Source organism: Stegodyphus dumicola, chromosome 8, assembly GCF_044657685.1.
Source record: "Stegodyphus dumicola isolate Sdum_Otavi_A_Nest chromosome 8, ASM4465768v1".
In the NCBI taxonomy this organism is placed as follows: Eukaryota; Metazoa; Arthropoda; class Arachnida; order Araneae; family Eresidae; genus Stegodyphus; species Stegodyphus dumicola.
The window spans coordinates 79,443,017-79,468,544 of NC_140775.1; the positions used below are offsets into that span (position 1 = coordinate 79,443,017).

General features: G+C 31.1%; 1 protein-coding gene across 3 annotated transcripts in view; it reads right to left on the bottom strand.

Moving 5' to 3' along the window:
• Positions 1 to 25,528, bottom strand: part of LOC118199791 (fatty acid synthase-like) — a 65,338-nt gene that overhangs the window by 9,365 nt on the left and 30,445 nt on the right. For all 3 annotated transcript variants that reach the window (XM_085822024.1, XM_085822025.1, XM_085822023.1), the window contains exons 10-25: positions 24,754 to 24,943; positions 22,550 to 22,779; positions 21,708 to 22,009; positions 19,698 to 20,068; positions 19,130 to 19,378; positions 18,849 to 19,028; positions 15,872 to 17,078; positions 15,450 to 15,598; positions 7,300 to 7,500; positions 5,387 to 5,716; positions 5,134 to 5,253; positions 4,173 to 4,295; positions 2,259 to 2,491; positions 1,501 to 1,851; positions 541 to 784; positions 167 to 406 (exon numbers count right to left, since the gene is read on the bottom strand). In XM_085822024.1, coding sequence (XP_085678150.1) covers positions 167 to 406; positions 541 to 784; positions 1,501 to 1,851; positions 2,259 to 2,491; positions 4,173 to 4,295; positions 5,134 to 5,253; positions 5,387 to 5,716; positions 7,300 to 7,500; positions 15,450 to 15,598; positions 15,872 to 17,078; positions 18,849 to 19,028; positions 19,130 to 19,378; positions 19,698 to 20,068; positions 21,708 to 22,009; positions 22,550 to 22,779; positions 24,754 to 24,943 — 4,720 coding nt within the window. The remainder of the gene's footprint in view (positions 1 to 166; positions 407 to 540; positions 785 to 1,500; positions 1,852 to 2,258; positions 2,492 to 4,172; positions 4,296 to 5,133; positions 5,254 to 5,386; positions 5,717 to 7,299; positions 7,501 to 15,449; positions 15,599 to 15,871; positions 17,079 to 18,848; positions 19,029 to 19,129; positions 19,379 to 19,697; positions 20,069 to 21,707; positions 22,010 to 22,549; positions 22,780 to 24,753; positions 24,944 to 25,528) is intronic.

A 25,528-nucleotide genomic window follows, 5' to 3' on the forward strand; every position in this document is an offset into this window, starting at 1 on the left:
ATACCCTCTGTATATAGTCCATCATATTCATAGCAGATTACAAAAAAATTCACAAAGCCATAATTTTTTATTTCCTAAACAACCATGATATATATTTTATATTTCAATAAAAATGTTTCCTACAATTTTCTTTAAACTAAAACAGCATATATACTTTAATTCTTACCAAAGATGTTAGCTACTGTTAAAAGAACATTATGCTTAGTTGCTTTCTGTGTGCTAGATTCTGCAGGCTGATATGGAACAAAACTTGAAACCACAGGATGTTTTTGTTGAAGAAATTTGTCCAGGACAGTAAGACAAGAATTAATGCGTTGTGGAACAGTACCACCAATTACAACATCAGATCCAACAGTTTCTTGAATTACTCCAACATCACCAATAGCACCCCACTGTATGGCAAGACCTGCAACAAGCAAATTAAGTAAATATTAATACAAAGTAAAAAATGCTTGTTTAGAGACATTGTTTATCAATTAATAAATTAAACATATACTGAAGATGATTATTTCATTTTTAATAAAAGTAAATTGAAGATACCTGATAGACCTTCTCTACATCGCTCTTCACAAATTCTTTCCATGGCAGAATTTGCATAGCCATAATTACTTTGGCCAGCATTGCCACGTCCACAGCTCACAGAAGAAAAGCAGACAAACCATTCAAGCTGAGGGCATAGTTCTCGCGAAAGGGCATCTAAATTTTTCGTAGATACAACCTTTGATTCAATTACTTCTTGGAAATTCTGAGCAGTCTGGTTCTCCATAAATGCATCTCTTAGCACCTTTAAAATATAAATATAAATTATTTATGTATATGTGTGTGTGTGTGTGTGTGTGTTGTAAGGCATCAGCAACTACTTGTACCTAATTAATAACATAATCTAAGGGACAATATGAAATTTTAAACAAAATATCAGGAGCATTAAGAATTGCATGCACTTATTATCTTAACACTATTATTTCAAAATATTTTCATTAAATTTATTTAATAAATGCAAGCATAATATTAATAATTAAATGCAAGTATAATATTAATTATCTTAACACTATTATTTCAAAATATTTTCATTAAATTTATTTAATAAATGCAAGCATAATATTAATAATTAAATGCAAGTATAATATTAATAATTAAGTGCAAGTATAATATTAATAAATGCAAGATAATATAAACCGATTTCAATTAGTACTGTATAATTTCAATGATGTTTCAACGTAGTAATCCCATCAAATCAGATTAATATATGAAAACAAACTATCTAGGTCTAACATAAATTAATCTCTCTATATAATATAAATTATCTATCAATCAATCTATCTATATATACATACAAAGTGATTACTCAATCTTTTTCAAACACAATTTCATGATAGTAATATATTTATTTAAGTCAAAAGCTAACATTCAGCATTTTGTTATGCTGAAATCTAATGCTAAAGTACTAATCTGCACATAGTAACTGCAAATAGACATTTGATTAATCTAATGCAAACATACCAATGCAAGATTGAAAATGGCACCAACAGGACCATGTGCTGCTGCAGTTTTCAGAAGTAATTTTGCTTCTTCTAGCTTTGCTACATTCAATTTAGATACAATTACATTAATAGATTCTTTTTGCCATCGTTCAATGCATAATTGTTGATACCCAGATTGAATACCAGAACGTGATGTCAAAATTATATTCTTAGCTCCCCTATATGTTAACCACTGACATAACTCAAGTCCAAATCCACCAAGTCCACCAATGATAACATAAGATTTTTCAGGATTGAAAGTTGAGCGAGTTAGAGCATTGAAATGTACAGGCTTTGGAAGTACATTTTTCTGTATTTCTTCTTCTCTGATCTGAAAAAGAACAGTTCAAAAATTTTTAATTAAGTTTCATAAATTTCTTAAGACGAGAAGATCGAAAGAACTTGTTTTATAATAGCTTCAGAGAGAAATGATAGCTCATTTTGTATAAAAAAATAAATATACATATATTAATAAGTATATGCATCTTCATGCACTTCATTTGTTGGCTGCATAATGCACTTATACCAAAATTCATCATTTTCCCTTGTAATTTAACAGAACCACCTTTTACTGAAGTCAAAACCAATACTTTACATATTGATGGGAGGGATGAAAGAATGAGAGAGACAGAGGCAGGGGGAAAAAGGAATCTCTAATATAATGTAGATATAGCCTGAAATTGTAAACTATTATTTTCATAGCTTTTCTAAAGCATAATTTAACTATAAATTTCTTACCTTAAGAACGACTTTTCCAATATGACGACCACTAGCCATATACCGGAAAGCTTGCTCAGCTTGATCATGATCAAAGAGAATTGAATTAAGTGGTGTAACTGTTCCATCAGCTATACCTTTCCTGACTAATTCAACAACTTCCCTTTTAGCAAGATCACTATAGCTTTTGTCTTGAAATAAAGCATCTAGTAGTATTCCATGAAAAGTTGTATTTTTCAAAAAGAGTGACATACCTAAAGAATGTAACATATATTTTGTCATTTAGCAATCTCCTAAAAGAATTATTATGTGCATATTTTATAAAATTTGACTAAAAGCACAAGTTATAAAAGAATTGAGACCTATATTTAGCTTTAATAAAATAATATATAATTATAACAAGTTTAATTATTAATTTGGTAAATAACACTGAAGATTACATATACTGCAATGAAACTATGTGAAATATAATTCTGAGTAGTACAGATAATGCACAAGAGGCATAAAAATATCTTTGTATCTAAGACGAGAGAAATTGTCCATGCCTATAGCATTAGAAATATGGAATTTAACATACAGCCTTCTATCATGGAAATCAAAGCTTATGAGTCTATGGTTCCACCATAATAATGAAGCAGTAGGTACTTGTCTTCTATAGGGGGTCTTCGGGAAAGAGTAGATTTAGCCTATTTTTTACACTGGTGAGAAAAATGGTTACAGATTCATGCATTTGCTAGAAATAAACAGATACCGAACTGCACATGTGTGAGAAACAAACAGTTGATAACTTTACCTTTTTTTTTTATTGTAATTGCACTGGGATAGTGGATTTTCACTGTAAAATACTCATCATGTTCACTATTTTAAATCCTCTTCATTATCTTATGCTTATTAATGCTTTGGCCACCAATTAGTGTCTATAAAAAGTTAATTTTCTGATATGTTCATATATGCTCTTTTTTAATAGATTGCTAAATAAGAATTATATTAAATAAAATAATAAATAGAATTTTCTGGAATGTTTAAATTTTCCAGCACTTTATTCTTATTTTAAATAAATTACTTACATAATTGCATTAAATTTGCTAATTGATGTATATATTAAAGAAATTCTGTTGAATTAAGTTATTTTAAATAAATTGTAGACAGAATTGTATTAAATAACATATATAAAGTCCTTCTATATGTATATATTAAATAGCTTGTATAACAGCAAATGCCTTTCATCAATTACCATGGTCAATTTTGTTTCCATGGATGTTTATAACACTTGGCAAGTAATTGCACTTTCTTAAACCCACATTGCACCAATGCTGTTTACTCTCACCAAGTCCACTACAGAAAACAGTTTCCAAAAAATATTTAAAAAAGTTTGTTGACCTATATATAACTATGAGAAACTTTTAGCTGCAATACATAAATTGGTTATTATTATTATTATTTTTTACTTCACATGCCTCCTACATCAGCAGAAATTAAAAGATTTTTCTTTTTAGAGAGAAAAAGTGCTCCATTTGCTTTTTTATTATTAAATAAAACATTTATTATTTTATTATTAAATAAAAATATTTTTATTATTAAATAACCCTGCAACATTTTTACACTAAGTTTTATAATATATTAACAAAGAAAAGCTTTATCATTTGCTTCTCTCAAACTTCCTTAAAGCAGAACAAAATTGTATTAAATAAATACAATTTATTAAAATTGTATTAATAAAATACAAGGCCCTGAAAATCTTCAATTTAAAAATGGATGCAAAAATATTCACAATTTTACACAGTTTAGAGCAAAAATACAACTTACATTTGTAAATTAAAATAAGTAAATTTAAAAATACATGCAGAACTGATGTAAAAAAGATCTCTGTTACTCATAAAAGTATTTATAACTATATACACAGACAATTAATATATTAACAAGCTTTCAGTTTACCAAGAGGAGTATTGTTAGATAAGTCATATTTCCCAATTTCCAAGAAGCGACCATGTTGTGCAAGACAGTTCAAACTGGCCTTTAACTTTTCATCAGCAAGAGAATTCAAAACAACATCAACACCTAAAAATTATTATAAAAATGCTGATCAACCTCACATAATTACAGACTTTCAATTATTTAATACTTATCTCATGAAAAAAATACATATATATTTCATATAGTCTATAATATGATTTATTTTAAATTAAAAATCTAAAGTGAAGCATTAAGAAATATATAAAATGTGCAAATTTTTTTTTTTAAACACATTATAAAAGTTTTAAACACATTAGAATTTATTTTCAACTATTGACTAACATTTGTAACTTTAAAAAATGTACATGAATAAATTTATATGTTGGCAATAAATCTGAATGATATTTCATTACTAACTGATATATTTAAGACTATTTTAAAGAAAACTAAATGACAGAACTATGTGAAATTTAAATGGTAAAATTTGTAAATTAATAGGAAACTTATAACATTACAAATTTACAAATTTTCAGCCCCTCCAAGCTTTGAAATGCTTAGTTGCAACCATTGCTGCCTAGCAAGTAACATTAATATGGTTGAAACGTTTCAATTATATGAAGCCAAGTGTCTAGCCATGCCTGTATAAAAAATACAGGCTATCAGATCTAAATAACAAAGAAATAAAAGAAAATTTTAAAGCTAACTGCCTATATATCTAAGCTGATGAAGATGTATCAAATCTAAAGAACAGAGAAATAAAAGAAAACTTTAAAAGCTAACTGCCTACATATCTAAGCTGATGAAGATGTTCTGTTTGATACGAGTTACAACATATTTTTTTATTTTTCCTTACTTTATGGAAACTGTATATAATTTTATGCTGAGAGAATTCATTAGAATATTAAAATAGTAGCATTTTCAAATGCTGAAAAAGTTACTTTACCTTCACCATTGGTAACTGTCAAAATATATTCTTCAAAAGATAGGTCCCTAGAATTACAAAAGTTTTTGTCTTGTAGCTTAGGAAATCTTGTTTTCAAGAAATTTCTTTTTTCAATAGAGCCTATAAGGTAAGGAATAAAATTTTAATTAAACTTTTAAATTAATAAATGTTCAGAATAATTATATATTATAATAAATAATAAATTCATAATAAAATAATATACAAATTACTAATTAAATTCTACGTAACTTACCTACAGTAGTGTAAACCTCACAATCCAAGCTCAATGCAATGGCTATGGAAGCTTGTCCTACACCTCCACTTCCAGAATGGATTAAAATGCTTTCTCCTTTTTTTAAATTACCACGGACTATTAGAGCATAATATGCAGTAGAAAAAGCTACAGGAACAGTAGCAGCTTCTTCTAGTGTCCATTCATCAGGGACTTCCCACATAAAATTGGGATCAGCAACAACAGTTGTAGCTAGGCCTCTGGCAGGAAGCACCCCCATCACTCTTTGACCAGTTGCAGTGCGACCCGAAAATTCAAAACCAAGAATACAGTCTTGCAAGGCTAGATCTCCTAAATGAAAATAATGAGAGTTTAAATCCTTTGAAATATTAATGAACTTCGTTTTTCTTCTTAATGCAGATTAAATGCTTGTTATTTGTATATTTAAATTTTCAGAATGTGCCAAACTCAGGCAACCATGTTCATAGCAGTCCTGCAGTGGGACCATTTTCGTATGTGTTTTTTATTGTTGTATTCCATGTTCCAATGGTTATTATAAAGAAATATTTTTGCCTTAACCTTAGTTTTAAAATATGCGCTGGTGGAATTTGGTAGCAATCAAAGAAAATGCGGTAAAATTTCTGCAGGAATACAGAATATTGGTGAAAATTTTCTAAAGGGAACAATGAGAAAATGCACTTCCTCAATAGCTGTGGTTATGGATTGCATGAAGCCGAGTCCCCACAATTCTCTGGTATGTTTTAAGCAAAAACAGATCGACGTGCATTTTAATAGGTCAACAGACTTAAAAACAGATGGCTGGAAGGAGAATAGCACAAACAAATTACAGAATGATTTGAAGAAGAACGCAAGCGTTTAATTTTTTAAAGAACCTTCATTTAATAATTCAAATCTATATTTTAAATTACTAAAATATGCTTTCTTTTCATATATTGATAATGTTTAACAACTTGCTATAAATATTGATAGTTTGGGAATCTTTCTAAAAAAAGTCACAAAAACCACCAATTTGCACTCAGTAAATTTTACATTTTCATCTCTAAGAAATCACCAAATTGCACCAGGGTGGTAGTGTTAATATATTAAATATCCAAATTCTTAGTAGTACAATGATTAGTGTGCAACCTCTAAAAGGTTTTCACACCAGGTGCATCCATAGAGCTAGACAAATTAAAAGACAAACAATAAAATAAAAAAGTGAAAGAATAAATATATAACATTTCAACTTTGTTAAAGCCAGTTAAAACTGGTTATTTTATCATTTGCATATTAAAATGGCAGAGTCATTTTCATTTACTGAAAAGACTTATACAAAATTTCCTTCAGGGTGGAATAATGTTATATAAGAGATGATTTGATCATTTTATGGGGATGCATCATTATCAAGAACACAAGTATATGAGTAGTACAACCACATTAAGAGCTAAAGAGGGACCAAAGACTGGGCACCTTTCAACTTCAAATGTTTATGCATTTGTGAAATGTTAATTTCAATGCCTATAAACAATGATTTGATGATCTGATGAAATGCTGAAAAAATCGTTTAGACTACTCTGGCCATTTTGAAGGAAGTAAATTTATTTGAAGGTTAGTTATATTTTTCTTATTTATAAAAAATTGTCCACTTACTTTATGGGTGCACCTTGTATTTCCAACATGGAAGAAATACTTAGAAGGAAATTACACCCAAATTCAGCACTAAATTACTACATAAGTCAAACCATAAAATACGTCTAGTCTAGAAAGATCGGGGAATTCAGGTATAATTATTAGTTGCAGATAACAGATGAAAAAAAATTTAAAAAACTGTTCAGGCATACATATTTTTTCTTCAGTATAACTTCAATGAAAATTGTTTTGGAATTGTATAATAATTATGTCAATATTCAATAGTACATGTAATAAATAAATACCTGGAAGAGCATCAGGAGGTAATTTTCCACTTGCTAGCATAATATCTCGGAAATTAAGCGATGCATAATATACATGGCAAAGAAGAGAACCTTTAGGCTCAGACAAATACTTCAAAGGTGAATCGACCCAGACGAGACTTGATAAGTCACCACGGGTAAGAACATTCAAGTAGGCATGATCAGTTACAGTTTTGCTGTGATCTGAAAAACCAAAACCATTAAAAAATGTCAAACTCACAGCTTATATAAAACTTATATAAAAGCATAAACAAAAAATCAAGAATACATAGATATTTTGGTACTTTTCCATTTTGCCAGCGCAAACAATAAAGTCGCCAATAATGGTACCACTGATGCCAAACAGAATATCTTCACTGGTAGCCTTTTACCCTTCATTTTCAAAAGAAGTCAGCCATTTCTTATCAGATTGATTGTTTCTTTCAATACTGGCATACAATTACACAGAATTTTTACAAGAGAGTTAAATATTTTGCCCTAAGACTGTTGAGAATAATCACACGTACTTCCCGTTTCTGATTAATGTCGTATTTTAACCATAACTATTTTATACTTTTGCTTAGGTTGATCTGGCAACAGTTGTAGTTGTCCTTGGTCATGGTTTGATATGTAGAAACGTGCTGTGCCATGAGCGTGAAATTCCATCTTTTAATAAAGCCTTTACTTAATTATCATCGGCCTCTGATTCACCTTTTTTAAATCTTTACAGCAGAGCATGGTTCTGATATTGAACACGCTAGAGGCGAAGCATTTATATTTGTTTTGTGGAACTTACTTATTTGGAACAGAATCACGCGTTAAGTGAAATTTGAAATGGCAGCACGTGATGAGAACAAAAAGTATTGTGTTGAGCCGTTTAACGGTAAAAACCTTTCTCTGTTTAAGCATCATGTTGAAGCTGTGTTTGCAGCCAAAGAACTTGATAAATATTTAGACATTGAAGCAGATGAAACGAAAGCTGCTGAAATCAAAGATGCAAAAAAGGCTTACACATTGCTGCTAACCCTTCTAGATGATGTCATATTGGCGACCATGTCGAGTGAATCTTCTGCATGTGAAATTTGGAGCAGTTTAAAGAATAAATACCATAAGGTGAGTGCAGTTAGTCAGATATTAGTACGAAAGAAATTAATGACACTGAAGAAATGCAGAGATTGCAGTATGCAGTCGCATATTAACGAACTGTTGGCGATCGTAAATGAACTGCGGCTCTCGAGTGCTGAAGTCAAAGATATGGATGTGATTATTTATTTGTTGATGTCGCTACCTTCTGAGTATGACATTATTAAATCGATGATTGAGAACCAGCCAAATGAAATGCTTACGCTGGACTTTGTTATGCAAAGGCTCTTGAATGCTGAAGAATTGCAAGGTGAGAGAAATTCTTACGATTCTCATATTTCTGGCTCAAGTAATAACGTAGCTTTTAGCGCTGATAAGCGTGATATCAGCTGCCACAAATGTAAAAGTAAAGGTCATATTGCCAAGCTTTGCAAGAAAAAATTAATTTGTTTTGAATGTGGACACCCAGGGCATTACAGGAAGGATTGCAGATTTAAGCATAAGTCAGATTATAGAGAATCGGCTGCAGTAACATTCATGGTTGGTGAGCCTGTTGGAAATTTCATTCTGGATTCTGGAGCATCTACACACATGTGTAATAAAGGTGAGTGGTTTGAAGAAATTAAACCTTTTTCTGGAACTGTTGCATGTGCTTCCAAAAATGAAGTTTTAAAGGTAGAAGGTATTGATACAGTACCTGGAACATTAAATGGAAGATAAATAATACTTAAAGATGTGTTATATGTGCCTGAGTTGAACAGTCAATTAATATCTGTGAAGAATTATTCAAAAAGCAGGTTATAGTGTAATTTTTAAGAATGATGTAGCTGTTATTGAAAAGAGGAATGAACAATTTGAGTTTGCTAAACTCAATGAGAAAGGACAGTATGTGAGTCAATTTGAACTTGTTAAAGCTTCAACATACATTGCAAATCATAGTGCAGAATTATGGCACAGGCGCATGGGGCACTCATCTGATAAAATATTAAAAGAAATGTGTTTGCCAGTATCTGAGTCACCTTCCAAGCTTTTGTGAAGAGTGTGTACTAGCAAAACATTCCAACACTCCTATGAACAAAGGTCCTAGAAGCAGAGAGCATGTGCCAATGAGAATGGTACACACTGACATACACTGGTGTGCAAAAATTAAGGACGAAGTCGAAAAATTAGCATATCAGCTGAACGAAGAGGCAGAGAGGACAGAAAGACCAATCAGGAGATTAAGTAAGGTGATGTACGGTAGCACATGCACAGATATACAGGTAGACGTAATGGGGGAGTGTCTGAGTAGTATAAAGCATGTTGTCGGTGTAAGATCAGTATTTCTGGCAAAGAGATTGCACGCCGTATAGCAGTTAAAATCACACCGAGTTGCTGCCTCAGCGAGAAATGGCGAATAATCAATCTGTTAGACGACATCTGGATGCTTTTACCCGAGGTCAAATCATTGGGAAGTTGGAGGAAGGCCGCAGTGTGACAGGTGTGGCTGCAGAGTTCGGAATTGCTCACAGCATCGTTTCATGACTTTGGAAACAATTTCAAACTACAGGAACAGCTATCCGGGGGTTTAGTAGTGGTCGTCCACGAGGAACCACACCCGCAGATGACCGGTATATTGCCTTACAGGCCAGAAGAAACAGGCGGCAGACAGCGGGAGAAATTGCTAGACACACGACACAGGCGACTGGACGACGGATATCGCGTTTTACCGTGGCCAGAAGACTGCACGGTGGTGGTCTGTTTGCACGACGCCCTGTGCGGTGTGTACCTCTAACGCCTGCCCATCGGAGAAGGCGTTCTCTGTGGTCCCGGGAACACTGGAATTGGAGAGACAATGAATGGCAACGAGTACTCTTTACAGATGAGAGCAGATTCAGTCTGAGTAGCGATTCTCATCGCATACTCATCTGGAGAGAGTGGGGAAGCCGCAATCATCCCTCGAACATCATTGAAAGGGACAGGTATGGAGGTGGCGGTGTTCTCGTTTGGGGAGGCATCATGCTTGGTAGTCGTACAGACCTTCACATCTTCGACGCAGGTTCAGTCAACGGGACCCGTTATTGTAACGAGATTCTTCTTCCATATGTGCGTCTTTTTAGAGGCGCTATGGGTCCGCAGTTCCTTTTCATGGATGACAATGCACCATGTCATCGCACAGTAGCTGCCGAACAGCTCTTAGAGAGTGAGGATATTGAACATATGGATTGGTCGGCACGATCTCCGGATCTCAATCCCATCGAGCATGTATGGGATTTTCTAGGCAGACGTTTGGCAGCTCGTACCTTACCACCAGTAATGATTCCGGAGCTTCGATTGGCACTGCAAAACGAATGGGCAGCAATGCCTCAACAACTCATTGACACCCTCATTCTCAGCATGGGCAGATGCTGTGAAACCTGCCTAGCAGTCAGGGGAGATCATATCCCCTATTAAAGACCGGATGTTTCTTGCTGGACACCCATCACAGGGATGTTTCGGCCTTCAGTTGCATTGCGCTCCATGCTACTTTTTCAATAAAGCTTCTTTTTATCCCTCTGATTTCTCTTTTAGTAAGTGTTGCTTACATTACTCATGTCCTTACGTATTGGGGATCTTACGGTATTAAATGTGTTGATTTGGAAAGCTTTTGTACAAAGTTATATTGAAAAAACCGTCTCGTCCTTAATTTTTGCACACCAGTGTATGTGGTCTCATTGATCCACCCACTAGGGAAGGTGAAAAGTATTTTGCTACAATCATAGATGATTTTTCTAGATTTACTGAAGTGCATCTCTTAAAGCACAAGAGTGACATAAATGAAGTGTTTAAATTGTTCCTAAAGCAGAATCCTGATCTCTACAAAATCCGGTGTGATAATGCCAAGGAATACATGTCTGGTGAACTAGCTCGTTATTGCAAGAAAAATGGCGTTATGATAGATCCTGCTTCTCCATATTCACCTCCTTTAAATGGTGTGACTGAGATAGCCAACAGATATATTTTAGAGAAGGCCCGAGCTCTAATATGTGAAGCAAAGCTTTTTAAATCCTTCTGGGGCTATGCTGTACAGACAGCTGCATATCTCAAGAATAGAATTCCAAATCAGACTGTTGAAAATGTACCTTATGAGCTCAAATATGGGAAGCCGCCAGATTTGAATATTATTAAGGAGTTTGGATCTGATGCATACATGAGAGTTCCTGATAACTTAAGAAAGAAATTGGATCCCAAATCAAAAGAGATGATTTTTATTGGAAACTCTACCATGGGTTATCGTTTACTGGACCTAGTCACAAATCATGTTGTGGTTTCTCGAAATGTATTGTTCAATGAAGAGAAAAAGAAATGTATCTCAGTTCAAGATGATTTTTCCATAGAAAGTAAAGATCCTGCTAAAGATGAAGTAGTATATGATTCAAGTGATGTAGAATCCAGAAATCTTGAAGAAAGTCATGAAGAAATTACTAAGCAAAGAAGAAATATAAAATTACCTGTAAAGTTGAATGATTACTTTGTGTATAAAGCTAATGTGGCAACTCTTGATACAGTAACATATGAGGATATAACATCATTGCCAAAAGAAGAGCAAGTCCTATGGATGAAAGCCATGGATGAGGAAATAGCTTCTCTTAATAAAAATAAAGTGTGGGAGTTAGTCAACTTGCCAAAGGATGAAAAGCCAATATCCTGTAAATGGGTGTTGCGCATCAAACGAAACAATGTTTACAAAGCCTGATTGGTTGCTCGTGGCTTTGAACAGAAGCCAGGTATTGATTACTTTGAGACCTATGCTCCTGTAATTAGTACATCATCACTTCGACTTGTGCTGACAATCATTGTTCAAAAGAATCTTAAAATCTATGCATTAGATGTAAAGACTGCATTTCTGAATGGTGATCTCCAAGAAACAATCTACATGGAACAACCAATGGGCTACAGTGACAACAGTGGTCGTGTGAAGCTTCTTAAGAGTCTTTATGGACTTAAGCAAGCACCGAGGCAGTGGTTCAAGAGATTTACTGATTTTATAATTCTGTTAAACTTCCAACAACTTAACTGTGAAGCATGTACTTTTGTAAGAAGAACTAAACAGAGTGAAATATTTATTGTGCTGTATGTGGATGACTTGCTAATTGCTGGTTCTAATGATTCAGAGGTAAAAATTATGATTGAACTACTTAGAAATGAATTTGAGATGTCCAAGGCTGAAGTTGCAAATGAATTTCTAGGAATAAGTTTTAAATATTCACAGAACAAACTTACTTTAGGCCAAAAGTCTTATGTTGAAAAATTGTTAAATAGATTTAGAATGTTAGATTGTAAGCCATCTGATACTCCTCTAGTGCCAAAGTCAACTTCATCAAATTTGGTGAATGGTGAAAGATTTCATGGCCCTTATCGTGAACTTGTAGGTGCTTTGTTGTACCTATCTATGACAACTCGTCCTGATATTCTGTTTTCTGTGAACTGTCTGAGTCAGATACAAGAACAGCCCACTAACAGTGCTTGGGCTGGTCTGAAGCAAATCCTTCGATATTTAAAAGGGACATCTGAACTGAAATTATTATTTTGTAAATCTAATAGTGTTGATATTATGTTAAATGTTTATGTTGATGCTGATTGGGGGTCAGATACAAATGATAGAAAATCTATTTCAGGGTATATTATTTTCTTTAATGATTGTCCTGTAACTTGGTCTGTTAAAAAGCAAACATCTATTGCTCTGTCCTCTACTGAGGCAGAAATTTTGGCTTTAGCAAAAGCTATTCAAGACCTAACTGCATTTTATAATGTATCTAAAGAAATTTTAGGAGTCGACAATATTAAAGTTTCAGTTTATGAGGATGATCAGTCTGTAACTAAAGCAATATTGAATGAAAGTAATTGTGCTAGACTAAAACATTTGGACATTAAATTAAAGTATATTAGGGATATTGTAAAATTGTATGATATAAATCTTGTATATGTTTCTAGTGAAAATCAGTTAGCTGATTTGTTTACAAAATGCTTGCCTAAACCAAGATTATGTTATTTAAGAGATAAATGTAAAATAATATGTGATTAAGGGAGGGTGTTGAGAATAATCACACATACTCCCCGTTTCTGATTAATGTCATGTATTTTAACCATAACTGTTTTATACTTTTGCTTAGGTTGATCTGGTAACAGTTGTAGTTGTCCTTGGTCATGGTTTGATATGTAGAAACGTGCTGTGCCATGTGCGTGAAATTCCATCTTTTAATAAAGGCCTTTACTTAATTATCATTGGCCTCTGATTCACCTTTTTTAAATCTTTACAAAGACTATTCGCAGTAATTAATTAGAACGCAATCACACCACTCACCCGAAGGCGAAAATATAGAAAAGGCAAAATCAAGGGTTAAATTCATCAAATCTAACGAGAATGCACTAGCGAAGTAAAGCACTGCAATTTTACATAATTTCTGAGTAAGCTATTCATACAAATTGAAACAGTTTTGGCATTTAAACTTGTATTCCATAAGATTTAACTTGAAATTAATGTAGATAATTACTGAGAGAATTAGATTTTCGTAGCGTAGTTTACGTGAGATAAGATCACTTGGAGTCACGTGATACGACCGGTGAATCAGGATGTTGAACCATGAAAGCATAGTAAATTCTTAAATTAATGTCTTTTTACAAATTTATTATCTTTATTTATTGGCTTTTAATAAAATTTTAATGCACATTAAAATGTTTATGCCTTCAAAATAAAAAATTCTTAGAATTAACATTGGTTAACATTTTTTATGTGTATACTGTATGTTGTTGCCAATAAAGTCTGCTTGGCAAGATTTGGCTAATAAATAACATATTTTTATTTATATATTAATATTTTAATTTATATATTAACATATATAAATAATTTAGACAATATGAGTTATAAATCATTTTATTAATAATAACTAACACAAAAGAAGAATTCTAAAGAGCAGCTAATATAAAAAATATTTTAATAGTTTTCAGGTTTATTTTATTTTTCTGAGTACAACTTTAAAAAAAAAAAATCAATACTTTTCTCAGTTTTGCTTGAATTTAAAATTTTTGCTCTATTCAGGTAAAATAGGCATGCTTTTCTGCATGTATATCAAATATTTGTACTACAAATACTTTAACAGCATTCATGAAATATTTAAAAAAAAATCTGAACTGTAAATCTGTTTTTGTATTTCAAAATTTTTATATCTATAGCATGTTTTATCAATAACTTCGAAGTTACAGGATGATTGTTGCCTAAACACTGAGGATGATTGTAGTCTAAATACTGCGTGTATGGTATTTAACACTGAGTGTAGGTCAACAAAATAATACTTCAGGAATAATTAACCATATCATTTCACAAATACTGCATTTATGCATAAACTAATTTAAGCTCAATTACGTTTAAATAAAAATCAAATTAGAAATTCCATCAATATATAAATAAATAATTTGTATAAATTGTTGCAAACTTTTAACTTAGTGCACTAAATTGTGTCATACTTAGAGATCAATTAACTATGTGCTTAATCCAACACATCCCGCTCCAGGAATTGTTCCTCCTGCCCTTAGAGATATGCATTTAAAAAATATTACTCCCAAAAATATCATGCTCTCTCTAAAACTTCACTTTAACTGTTTTAATGCCATAAGCTTTTATTAGAACTAATGGACAACCATACAATAAAAATTATACACTCAAAAATTCTGATTGCAACCCCACCAAATTTAAATCTATAATTTTATAGTTATATAGAGGTTTATAATTATACAATATAAAGGTTTATAATTATATAAAGTTTTATAATTTTATAAATTAGTTCCTATTTATATACTAATTTTATTACAATTTCTTTTTTTAAATTAATGTCTTATTCTTTGCAGATAGTATGAAGCTATTTTAAGCATCTCACTTATCTCAAAACTGTTCTTGGCTTAAAGTTTAAAAAGAGTTTAAAAAAAATTCTGCCATTCTAAATTCATACATTAAATACTCTAATATTTATGATAATCAAAACAAAGTTTTGTTTCTAGTTTTCAAAAATTAGAAATTACTGAATTAAAATCTATTAAAAATAAAAATGAATTACCCTCATTGATCATTAGGTGACGGAATGAGCCCCAAGTTCCTCGCTTAAAAACATTCATTGTGAGGTTTTTCTCCACAACATCCTGATAGAAAGAACTTTTCAAACTGAAACTAGGAAGCTTCTGATTTTCTTTGCATGTGAATATACACCTAAAAGAAAGGAATCACATTAATTCCCAATTACAAATAACATTAAAAGGATAACTAGGAACTTCTGATTTTCTTTGGATGTGAATACACATAGAAGAACATGATCATATCAAAGGGCAAAAATAAAATATTTATGTCCTTGGATATTTCCTGAATGTACTATGGAATTAAATTTATTTCAATATGCTGCAATATTATCCCAAATAAGAGCTCTTCTGAATTTCATACATTAAGGTGACAAATATCTAAAAGAATAATTATATCCATACATACCTGACATTTGAACCTCCAGGCTCTTGCCTCAGACAGTTAACAAGTCCAATTATTCCACTGCTGTTGGAATTTTCACTGACTAGCCATATCCTGGAAGGTTCAGATGAAGTCTGAGACGCAACCAACTTTTCCTTCAGAAGAGTAACCCAACTATCTAGTTTATCATGCATGACAGAAATAACAGTGTCAATGTACTGAGCATCTTGAGATTTTCTTAATAAATATAAAGTTGATGCTAATGAATCAGATTTTTTACATACAATTTTTAAATTCAACTCTTTAAATGACTGCTCCAGGTCTGATTCTGTATGAATTGGAATGACAGTCTCTCCAACTGCAGAAAGAAACATTTCAGAAGGAACAAGGCGAGTTTTCTGCAGCACAATAATAAAGCCTTGATCTTTCACTGTTGTAAATGCATTTTCAAGAACTCGTTTAAATTCTTTTTTACCGCAACTTAAGTACTTCATAACAAGAAGATCAACTTCTTTCAGATCTAGGGATGATTTCAAGTCCCAAGGAACTAAGTTGATATTTTCAGAGTCAATGCTTTCCTTTTTTAATCTATCAGGTGCAGCATGAGCAATTGTATAATTGGCATGAAACAATCCAAGAGCTTGAATAAGTTCACTGATTTTTGTACAGAATGCTGTTGTTCCATCAGCTATTTCTGCTATTTTTAACTTCCTGGAACAGACATTTTCAAGAACGACATCTAATACAGTTCTCAAAGGAACTTCCTGCAACATTGTCTGAGCTAAAATATCATTATCTCTCTCATTCAAATAAATGTTAACAAAATTTTTTACATGTCGAGTTAGATCTTTGCTAGTTGCTGTGTTCATAATTCCACATAATGATTTTAACAATGCATGATCTTCAGTGTATGATTTTAAATAAGCAGCAATTAATGCATCATCGGCTTCTTTAAATCCATTCATAACATCTGTAATTTGATCTCTGTTTTTCCCAGATAATTCCAGTATCATTTTTGATACTGAAGAACACACATGAATGTATCGCTCTAATGTTTCTTGATCTGATTTAGAAAGAATGCATGATTCATTATAGGGAACAAATCTATACTCTTCCAAAAGAGGAACTTGCTTGCACTGTTGTCGAGGTGCAATACTAGCTTTTAAATTTTTGAGTTCAACACCACCTGCAAGACATCTCCGGACACATTTCTCATTGATAACAGGGACACCTATAAGAATGAAATCATAACAATGAAACATAATAATTACCATGCAATAAAATTTTTTATTGTTGTGCTTTTAACTCAGAAAATTAATGCATTTGTTTCTTAAAATATAATATCCTAACCATCACCACAATGAAAAAAAGGATTAAATAAATATAAACTAGATATTTATCTAATTTTCCTACGATTTCAAGCCTAATTTCAGCTAAACATAATATTCAGTACCTCTAAAATAATGCAATACATAATTAACCTTCAATAAAAAGGAAATTATACATGCTAAGGAATAAATAAACAACATTTATTAAAAATTTATATATAAATGATAAATTAAAAAGTTTTTAATACCATTCATTGAAATGCAAAAACACAAGAAAATTTGTTTCTTTAAGATATTTCTAGTTTAGTTTAAAAATTTTTAAAAATGATATATAAATGTATGTATGGAAAAATGTTTTATTGAAATCATTAATAAGTTAGCTTATTTTTGTAAAATGCCATCCTATGATTGTTTTTGAAAGAATTTAATATTTTGCTAAATTTCAGTTTAACACACAGAAAATCATCTTCACAGCAAACATTATATCAGTTCTTTTAGCAAGATATTTTTGGTTTAGGGCTAAAACTTTTTAAAATTATATAAAGGATAATCATATACAATGTTATCTTAGTATATACCAATTATTCATTTCAGTTCCTTGGATATGTACCAAATGTACGTTTTCCAGTAAGAAATAAGGGGAAAATAATTAATCCATTCTTATAAAAAATTATAATTGTTTTTAATACCAAAATAGAAACTCAGTGGGTGAAATACATACTGCTCATAAATGAAGCACTATATGTAAATATTTTGCTGTTATCTTAAGCACTTTTTCCCATGCTTCAACATCACTGATCTTTAGTAATCAACTTCATCCCCTTCGAAATGTTACCTGATTTTAAATTTTTGTTTTTCACAATTATAGACACAAGCATACTTGGGTATAAGGTATGCAATAGCCAAATCCTTGATAAGCATGCCATCTTCATACTATTAAACAATCTATTTTTTCACCTCTGGTGTCCTGATAATTTTCTTCAGTGCTTGATTCTTACTAATTTTCCTAAAACTCATTGTCATATGAATTAAAAAAAAAACCAAAACCATTAAAATTAGAGATATAGCATAGTTTGTTTATTTGAATAGTAGCAACCGATGTATTGAAGCTCATTGTCTCGAAAGAGACAAACAAATGCAGAGCATCAGTTCTGACTCTTTGAACCTGAGTAGTATTCCAAACAAATATTTTATGCCAAACAAAAATTTTCATGTACGATGTTTTCATGTTCAATTTCTTGGATGAAAACCAAGGTGGACATATACTGAGGTACCACTATGCAAATAAATGGGAAATTATTTTGCTAAATAGGAAACTATTTTACTAAAAAACACTAATAAGCTAGATTATTTTTAATAGAATGACATCCTATGGCTGTTTTCAAAAGAATTTAAAATTTTGCTGAACTATGATTTAGCATGCAGAAAATCATCACTACAGTAATAATTGTCTATTGACAAAATAAGATCCTCTTAACAATTTCACTGTACTTGTGGGCATACAATCTCCTTTGATAATCTTTTCTCTCTTTTTAAAAGTGATATTCTATAATGAATACATTTTCTGTAAATTAATTAATTTACAGAAATTTAACATCCTATTAAAAATTTTAAAATGGTATATTTTAAATATGAATTTTTTTTATCACAAAAATGAAAGTAAAAGTAATTACCATGATATTCTTCCAGTGATTTCTCCACAATATCATTGTGAAAAATAGGATTAATTTTTAACTGTTGAATTCTAGTAGGAAGACATAATGCACGTTTTGGTGATCCTAAAATTGTGAACTGAAGCATTGTATCTAAGAATACCACCCAATCACCAGTCCACTTTAATAAACCTTGCTCACCTAGGAATCAAGAAATTAATTTGAATGACATGAAACAAAGAAAAAACAGTTTACTTTAAATTTTAATTGGTGAAGATAATTTTTAAAATTAAAAAAATTACCTTCAAGATCAGATTGAATTACTCCTTGGAAGGTAGGCCCATAGTCATAACCTCTTAATCTCAATTCCTTATAAATGTCACTGCTATTTAATTTTAAAGTTTTGGGGCCATTCTTTGAAACTGCAATGGGTTCAATTTTTGTGGTCTCTTCTGGTGAGTAAATCCGTCCAGTACACACTGTCATGCCACCTTCGGAAATTTCAAATTCTCCACCAGCATTTGTGATATCAACAATAAACTTAGTGGATGCTAAGAAAAAATAAAAAGGAAAGAGCTCTTTAAATTTCATAAATAAATCATATTACTTGTTCGTTGCCACCCAGAAGGTATAATGATGCTGACTACTGTATGAATGGAGTCAGGTTAGAATCTTGGCCAAAAAAATTGATGTTTGTAAATATAAAGAGTCTGTGTGGCAAGGTGCATTCAAAATATACAGTCTGCTGCTTCTCAAGTGGTAAATTTATAATAATAGGTAATAAAATAATTTACAAGATAGTGCAGCTAATAGCTAACTTTAACTAACAGCAAAACTTTAACATTTTCAAAAAGTAAAATCAATACGTACCGGTCTTAGACAACACAGTAGCTCGATGTATCTTAACTTCTTCAAATGTTACTGGTAAAGCTGTCATTTCCTTGTTTTTCAATTCAGCAAAACCTTTCCATACCAACACTAAATAGCCAGTAGCTGGATATAAATATCTACCATCAATGCAGTGACCCAGCAAGTAATGATCTGGAGAATCTGTGGGTCCAACATTCACTTCTACTATCATCTGTGACTGATTTGTACTTTTATCCCATTTGGCTACTGTCCAGCTCTCGGAATGATCCCATTTTATCAGTGAAGAAATATTGGGTGTACCTTTAGGAACAGGCAACTGTACTTTAGGATATAGATTTTCAATTTCCGGATTTAATCCAGCAGCAAATAATCTAAAGAGAAAATTTAAAATGTGTTACGGTATATCACAATTAAACTTACTCAAATTAATAAAACTGAGACACTATTACTTTCATAATGAGACCATTCAGGATTTTACATTACGACATGATGAGATAATTATGAGAAAATTAATTTTTAACAATTTAATAGTAAACATATGAAGAAGTTCAATTTAATAAACCAGCACAAATAAACCAAAATTGAATATACATTCTCATTTTTAAATTGAATATACTTCCTCTGTTTACTGATACCTAGTAAACAATCATTAATGAAATACCTAGTAAACAATCATTAATGAAAAACAAAAATTGTATTTCTTTTAAATAGTAAAAAAGTTATATTTGTCTTTCCCTTTAAAAATATTTTTTCAGATTTTTCTTTCACTTTATTCAATTAAGGTAACACTATCAGAAAGAATTTTAGAAAGCATGATTTAAATGAAATAATTTTCTAATACCTGCATGATAACGGAAAGCGAAGGCAATTTACATAATTAATTCATTAATTACATTCATTTCTTTAAGAATCAAATTTAGCACTTATTCATGCTGCATTTCTGCAGTTATTTTATACAAACAATGGAAATGTAAATGGGCTAATTTGCCTAGTCCATAATATTTGTTTCTTGTTATTTCACAGAAAATAAAGGTATTCATTTAAAAAAAGTACAATGAATAGATTTTAATGAAAACTTAACTGTTCAAAAGAGACAGCCATTTTCTACATTAAATTTCAATGCATTTATAAAAATGCTTTTAATTATACCACATGCATCACAAACATCTCATTACATTTTAAAATCATCTACAAACTGCACATGGAAAAAATTCTGAATCTGGATTCTTTAAATTTCTACTATGCCAATATAGAGGCATATAAGTTCTTTCAAATGCTTTCATACCTTACTAAAAGAAAATAGCATAATGCTGCTTACGTTTTTATGTTGTTCATTAAAAAAACTCTACTTTTTATGCACAAATATTCATTCACAATCTTAAATTTCGATTAATTTAAAATGTGAGAAAATCACAAAGCATGGAAATTTTATTATATGCTGAATAACATAGTAGTTCACATGAAATATATTCATTACATATTTTATATAAAGATTAGTATTAAATGTAAATTAGATTATAATTAAATGAAAAATTTATTATTACATAGAAGTATTTAAAGGTTTATCTTTATAACCTAAATTATAATTATTACTACATATTTATAAATTATTGTTTTTGTAACCAATTATCACAAGGTATTGAAGATGATCATTATATATAAATGCACTGATAAATAATTAAAATTATATTCCAAAGTGCAAATGATATTAAAATGAAATTCAATATACCTTGCCTACAATTAACAAATTTTATTAAATTTTGTTAATCTAAAATTTATTTTAAAGTATATTTTCTATGGAATATTAGGAATTTATAAAATTCAGTGTTAAATACTAATATAAAGGGTTAAATTTATTCAACAGAAATAATATTTAAATTTATCATCTCTGAATTCTATAAGTCTTTAAATTAGAGTTCAAACATCTGTGGCACTTTTGATTTATTGTAATATTGAAACTTCCAGGTATGAAATCTCATTTAAAGCTTGATATATTTTCTTGTGTTTTACCTTCCTATACTTGAGAGCAAATGCACTGAATTGTCAACATTCCTTTTCATCAGGCCAATGTATTCCGCATCTGGGCCTATAACTCTTTTTAGTATAGCTTGCAACAAATGATGAGGAGCTATTTCAAGCACAATGGCATCTTTGGGTACATAGTGTAAAGCTTCATGGAAAAGTACAGGAGAAACTAAATTATGCACAAAATAAGAGGCATCAGCCAATTTGGCTGAAGGTTCACCCCATTTATCCTCAGGATATGATGAACTAATCCATCGACTGGTTCTTGGCTTTGGATTAGGAATAACCTACATAAAAGAGCAGATACAATGCACCTTGAATAAAATTATAAAAATTTACAAATAAGTAAATAGATCCATTATTATATAAAAATATTACTGAATTGTAAGTGAATTATATAAGAGGATTTAAATTACAAGCCTACAGATCTAAAATGAGATATATTTATAATGTTTTTCAATAATATAAGAAACATATGGATTATATGATAAATTTCAAATATTTCAACATAAAAATTAACTCAAGTATGGATGAATGTAACTGACACGGGAAAAAAATTACATTTTAGTTTGATTTCTTTTGTTAAATTTTAAATAATCTTATCCAGAAGTCTATAATTTAATATTTGTTTGAATAAGTTTACTGCAAAGAACACGATCTTGAATCTATTAAAAGTTACCCTCGCTTCCCAAAGCAGCATAAAGCACAAGACAAATATTAGCTTGTAAACTGAAGAATATTAATAGCTACAGTTATAAAATCAGTATTTTATTATTTAACAGGTACTTGATTACTATATAAAATTAGAGAAACTTAATGATACATACTTTTTCCAAGGAAGTCTGCAATTTCTGAGCAGCAGGGTAAATGTAGTGACTGTGAAATGCATACCCACAGCTATCAACTTCTCGGGCAAATACATTTTCAGCTTTTAATGCTTCCACAAACATTTTTACACTATCTTTGGGACCTGATACAGTTACAGAATCTTCTGCATTATGACAAGATGGATAAATATCTTTGGGACAACATTTATGTGCTTGAGACCAGGTAATACCTGAAAATTTAAGATTAAATTACTTAATATATTCAGTAAAACTGAAGAAAATCATGAAAAATACAATAACATAGTATAATAGAAGTGGTTAAGTTATCCAGATTAAAGCTACAATAAGAACCAAGGAAACTTTCGTAACAATCTCATCACTTATTTTGGTTGCTTCATAGTAACTACCTATGCCAATAATCTGGCTAGCCTTTTTTTCTTTTTCTCTTTTTAAACTTCTAGTAGATACTACAACTGGAATGTAGACTCAAATGAAGCAAGCAATATAATCTCACACATTTCCTGGATTTTCCACTATCATCTCTGGGTCTTATGTAGTGAAGAAAGAATAAAGCTCATTGTTTTTCTACAATGCAGTCGATGACAGGAAGGTAGATATTTAGTGCAAGTTCTCAGTTTTAAAATGCCTCTCATAACCTGTCAACTTCAGATGTCCCACAAAAGCAAAACAGTTATATGCTATTGTTTACGAGAGTCTTAAATAATGTGAATTATAAATTCTTTTTAGGAAGAAGAAATATTCTAAGTTAACATGCCAAGAAAACTGACATTATTTAACTTGTTCCTGATTTCAAACACAAAATCTAGTTACATCTAATACCCTTTCACATATATAAATGATGAGATTTAAAATTTTTACACAAGTAGCTGCTTACATGGCCAAGCACCTAAAACAGCTATTTTAACTCTTTCGCATCGAGAGAGGGCAAAATCTCAATTTCCCAAACATCGAAAACGCCCGTATCTAAGAATTTCTCCTGGATTGCTTTTCCTTCCCCCATGACAAGTTGAATACTACAGCGGTAACAATAGCCTTACTTAAGCGAGAACTTCTTTCTTCGACGCTTTGACACTGTGTGAAGTTCCCCCTTGGGACGGGATTGCAACTTCGGGCATCAAAAGCTAAACACTGACAGTAAACAAAGGAAACAAGGAAGCTACTTTTTGTAGCTTCAAAAGAATGCTTGACATGCGATTTAACAACACCTGAAAGCAATGAGTAATGCAGTAATGTGATGGGGGAAAGCACTGGGTAGGAAATTATTCAGGCGTCCAGCAGATGTCTGAATGTTTGGGCATTTGAGGCGAATTCGATGCGAAAGAGTTAAAAAAGGAAAAATATGTATATAATCATTTTAATGAATCCAGCTAATGTAATTTCCTGAGTCTATCTAGTAATTAATGATAATAGAAATGAAGATCTGTGTTTACTGCTTTAAAATTGAAATAAAATATGAAAATAAAAATTCAGAATTCAAGCTTTAAGCAGTACAATGTTTGAGTAAAGGGCTATGTTTGTTCAAGATTTGGTGGTTCTAGAAAATTCAGAATTCAAGCTTTAAGCAGTAATGTTTGAGTAAAGGGCTATGTTTGTTCAAGATTTGGTGGTTCTAGGTACTATCATTTTCCCACAATGCGAAATACATACAGATAAACACACAGATTCTTCATTATTAATAATAGAGATAATTTTATCCACACAACATTTAGGAAACTGGGAGATTCTGTGAATGATTGCAAATATATAAGTATCTTACAAAAAGTAATTTTGAGTCATAAGCAATATTAATTAAGCATATATTACACATTACAGACTTTCAGAAATCAGATAAAACTTCCTAATGCTGTTGTTGCACTAAAAGAGTTAAAGCTCAACTTAGAACATCATAGTAATTGTAAATACCAGGAAAATGATTACAGATTTAAATAGAGGCAAAATGTAATTAATTTTTTTAAGAAGACCACTCACACTGTTTTACATGTTTTTAGTCATCCGTGAAGGTGTTCATTTTACAGGTGATGTTCAGTACCTATATTTCTTAACATACTCAGAAGCACACTATCAGAGGTGATTGCTTAAGGAAGATGATCACCACTACTGGGTTCATTGTAATTGAAATAGGAGTTTTCATTTCTTACTATCAAATAATATGATTTTTGAAAATAAATTCATTTATCATTTACCAAGAGCAGCCATTGCCCCTTCTTCTAGATTTGAATCTTCAACAGCTTTTCCTCTCCAATAAGCTGCAAGCACCATCTGTTCAGCTGTAAAACTACCATCTGCATACGCACAACCTAATTCACCTACACTATGGCCAACAATACCATCAGGCTCAATACCTAGCTCTTTGAGTATATCAACAAGAGCAACCTAAAAAAAAAAAGGAAATATTAATTTAATATATATACTAATATATCATCTTGGTGATTTTACAGAATATATTAGACATATAGAATAACTATCAAGAATTTTCTCTCTGTACTGCACTGCTAATAGCTAAAATTTCAAAATTTGTAGCTGTATAACAGAAAATACATGATTCACAGTTCTTTAAAGTTCTTCATAGATTGGAAAGTAACAGGTCACAAAATAAGAAAAGGAAAAGAATTATTATATATTTAACTTCAATAAGAAATACTTAACATGAAAATATACAATGAGCTCACAATTTAGTCCCCCCCCCAAATTAAGACAGGTTAAAAAAAAAAAAACCTAAATTTTCACTCACTATTTACAGGAGATGTGGGATCAAAATTTAGAATTTATTCAACAGTTTTGGTGCAGCTCAAATTAAAAATATTGAATAATTTCAAATGTAATATAGAATATAAATTTCTTATGATATAGACTACAAAGATTTAATTTCTTTCACTTGAGGGAATCGCAAACACACTGCCTCAACTTATGCTATGCACTGAATTTTGACATTTTTGAGATAATTTTAAAAATAAAACT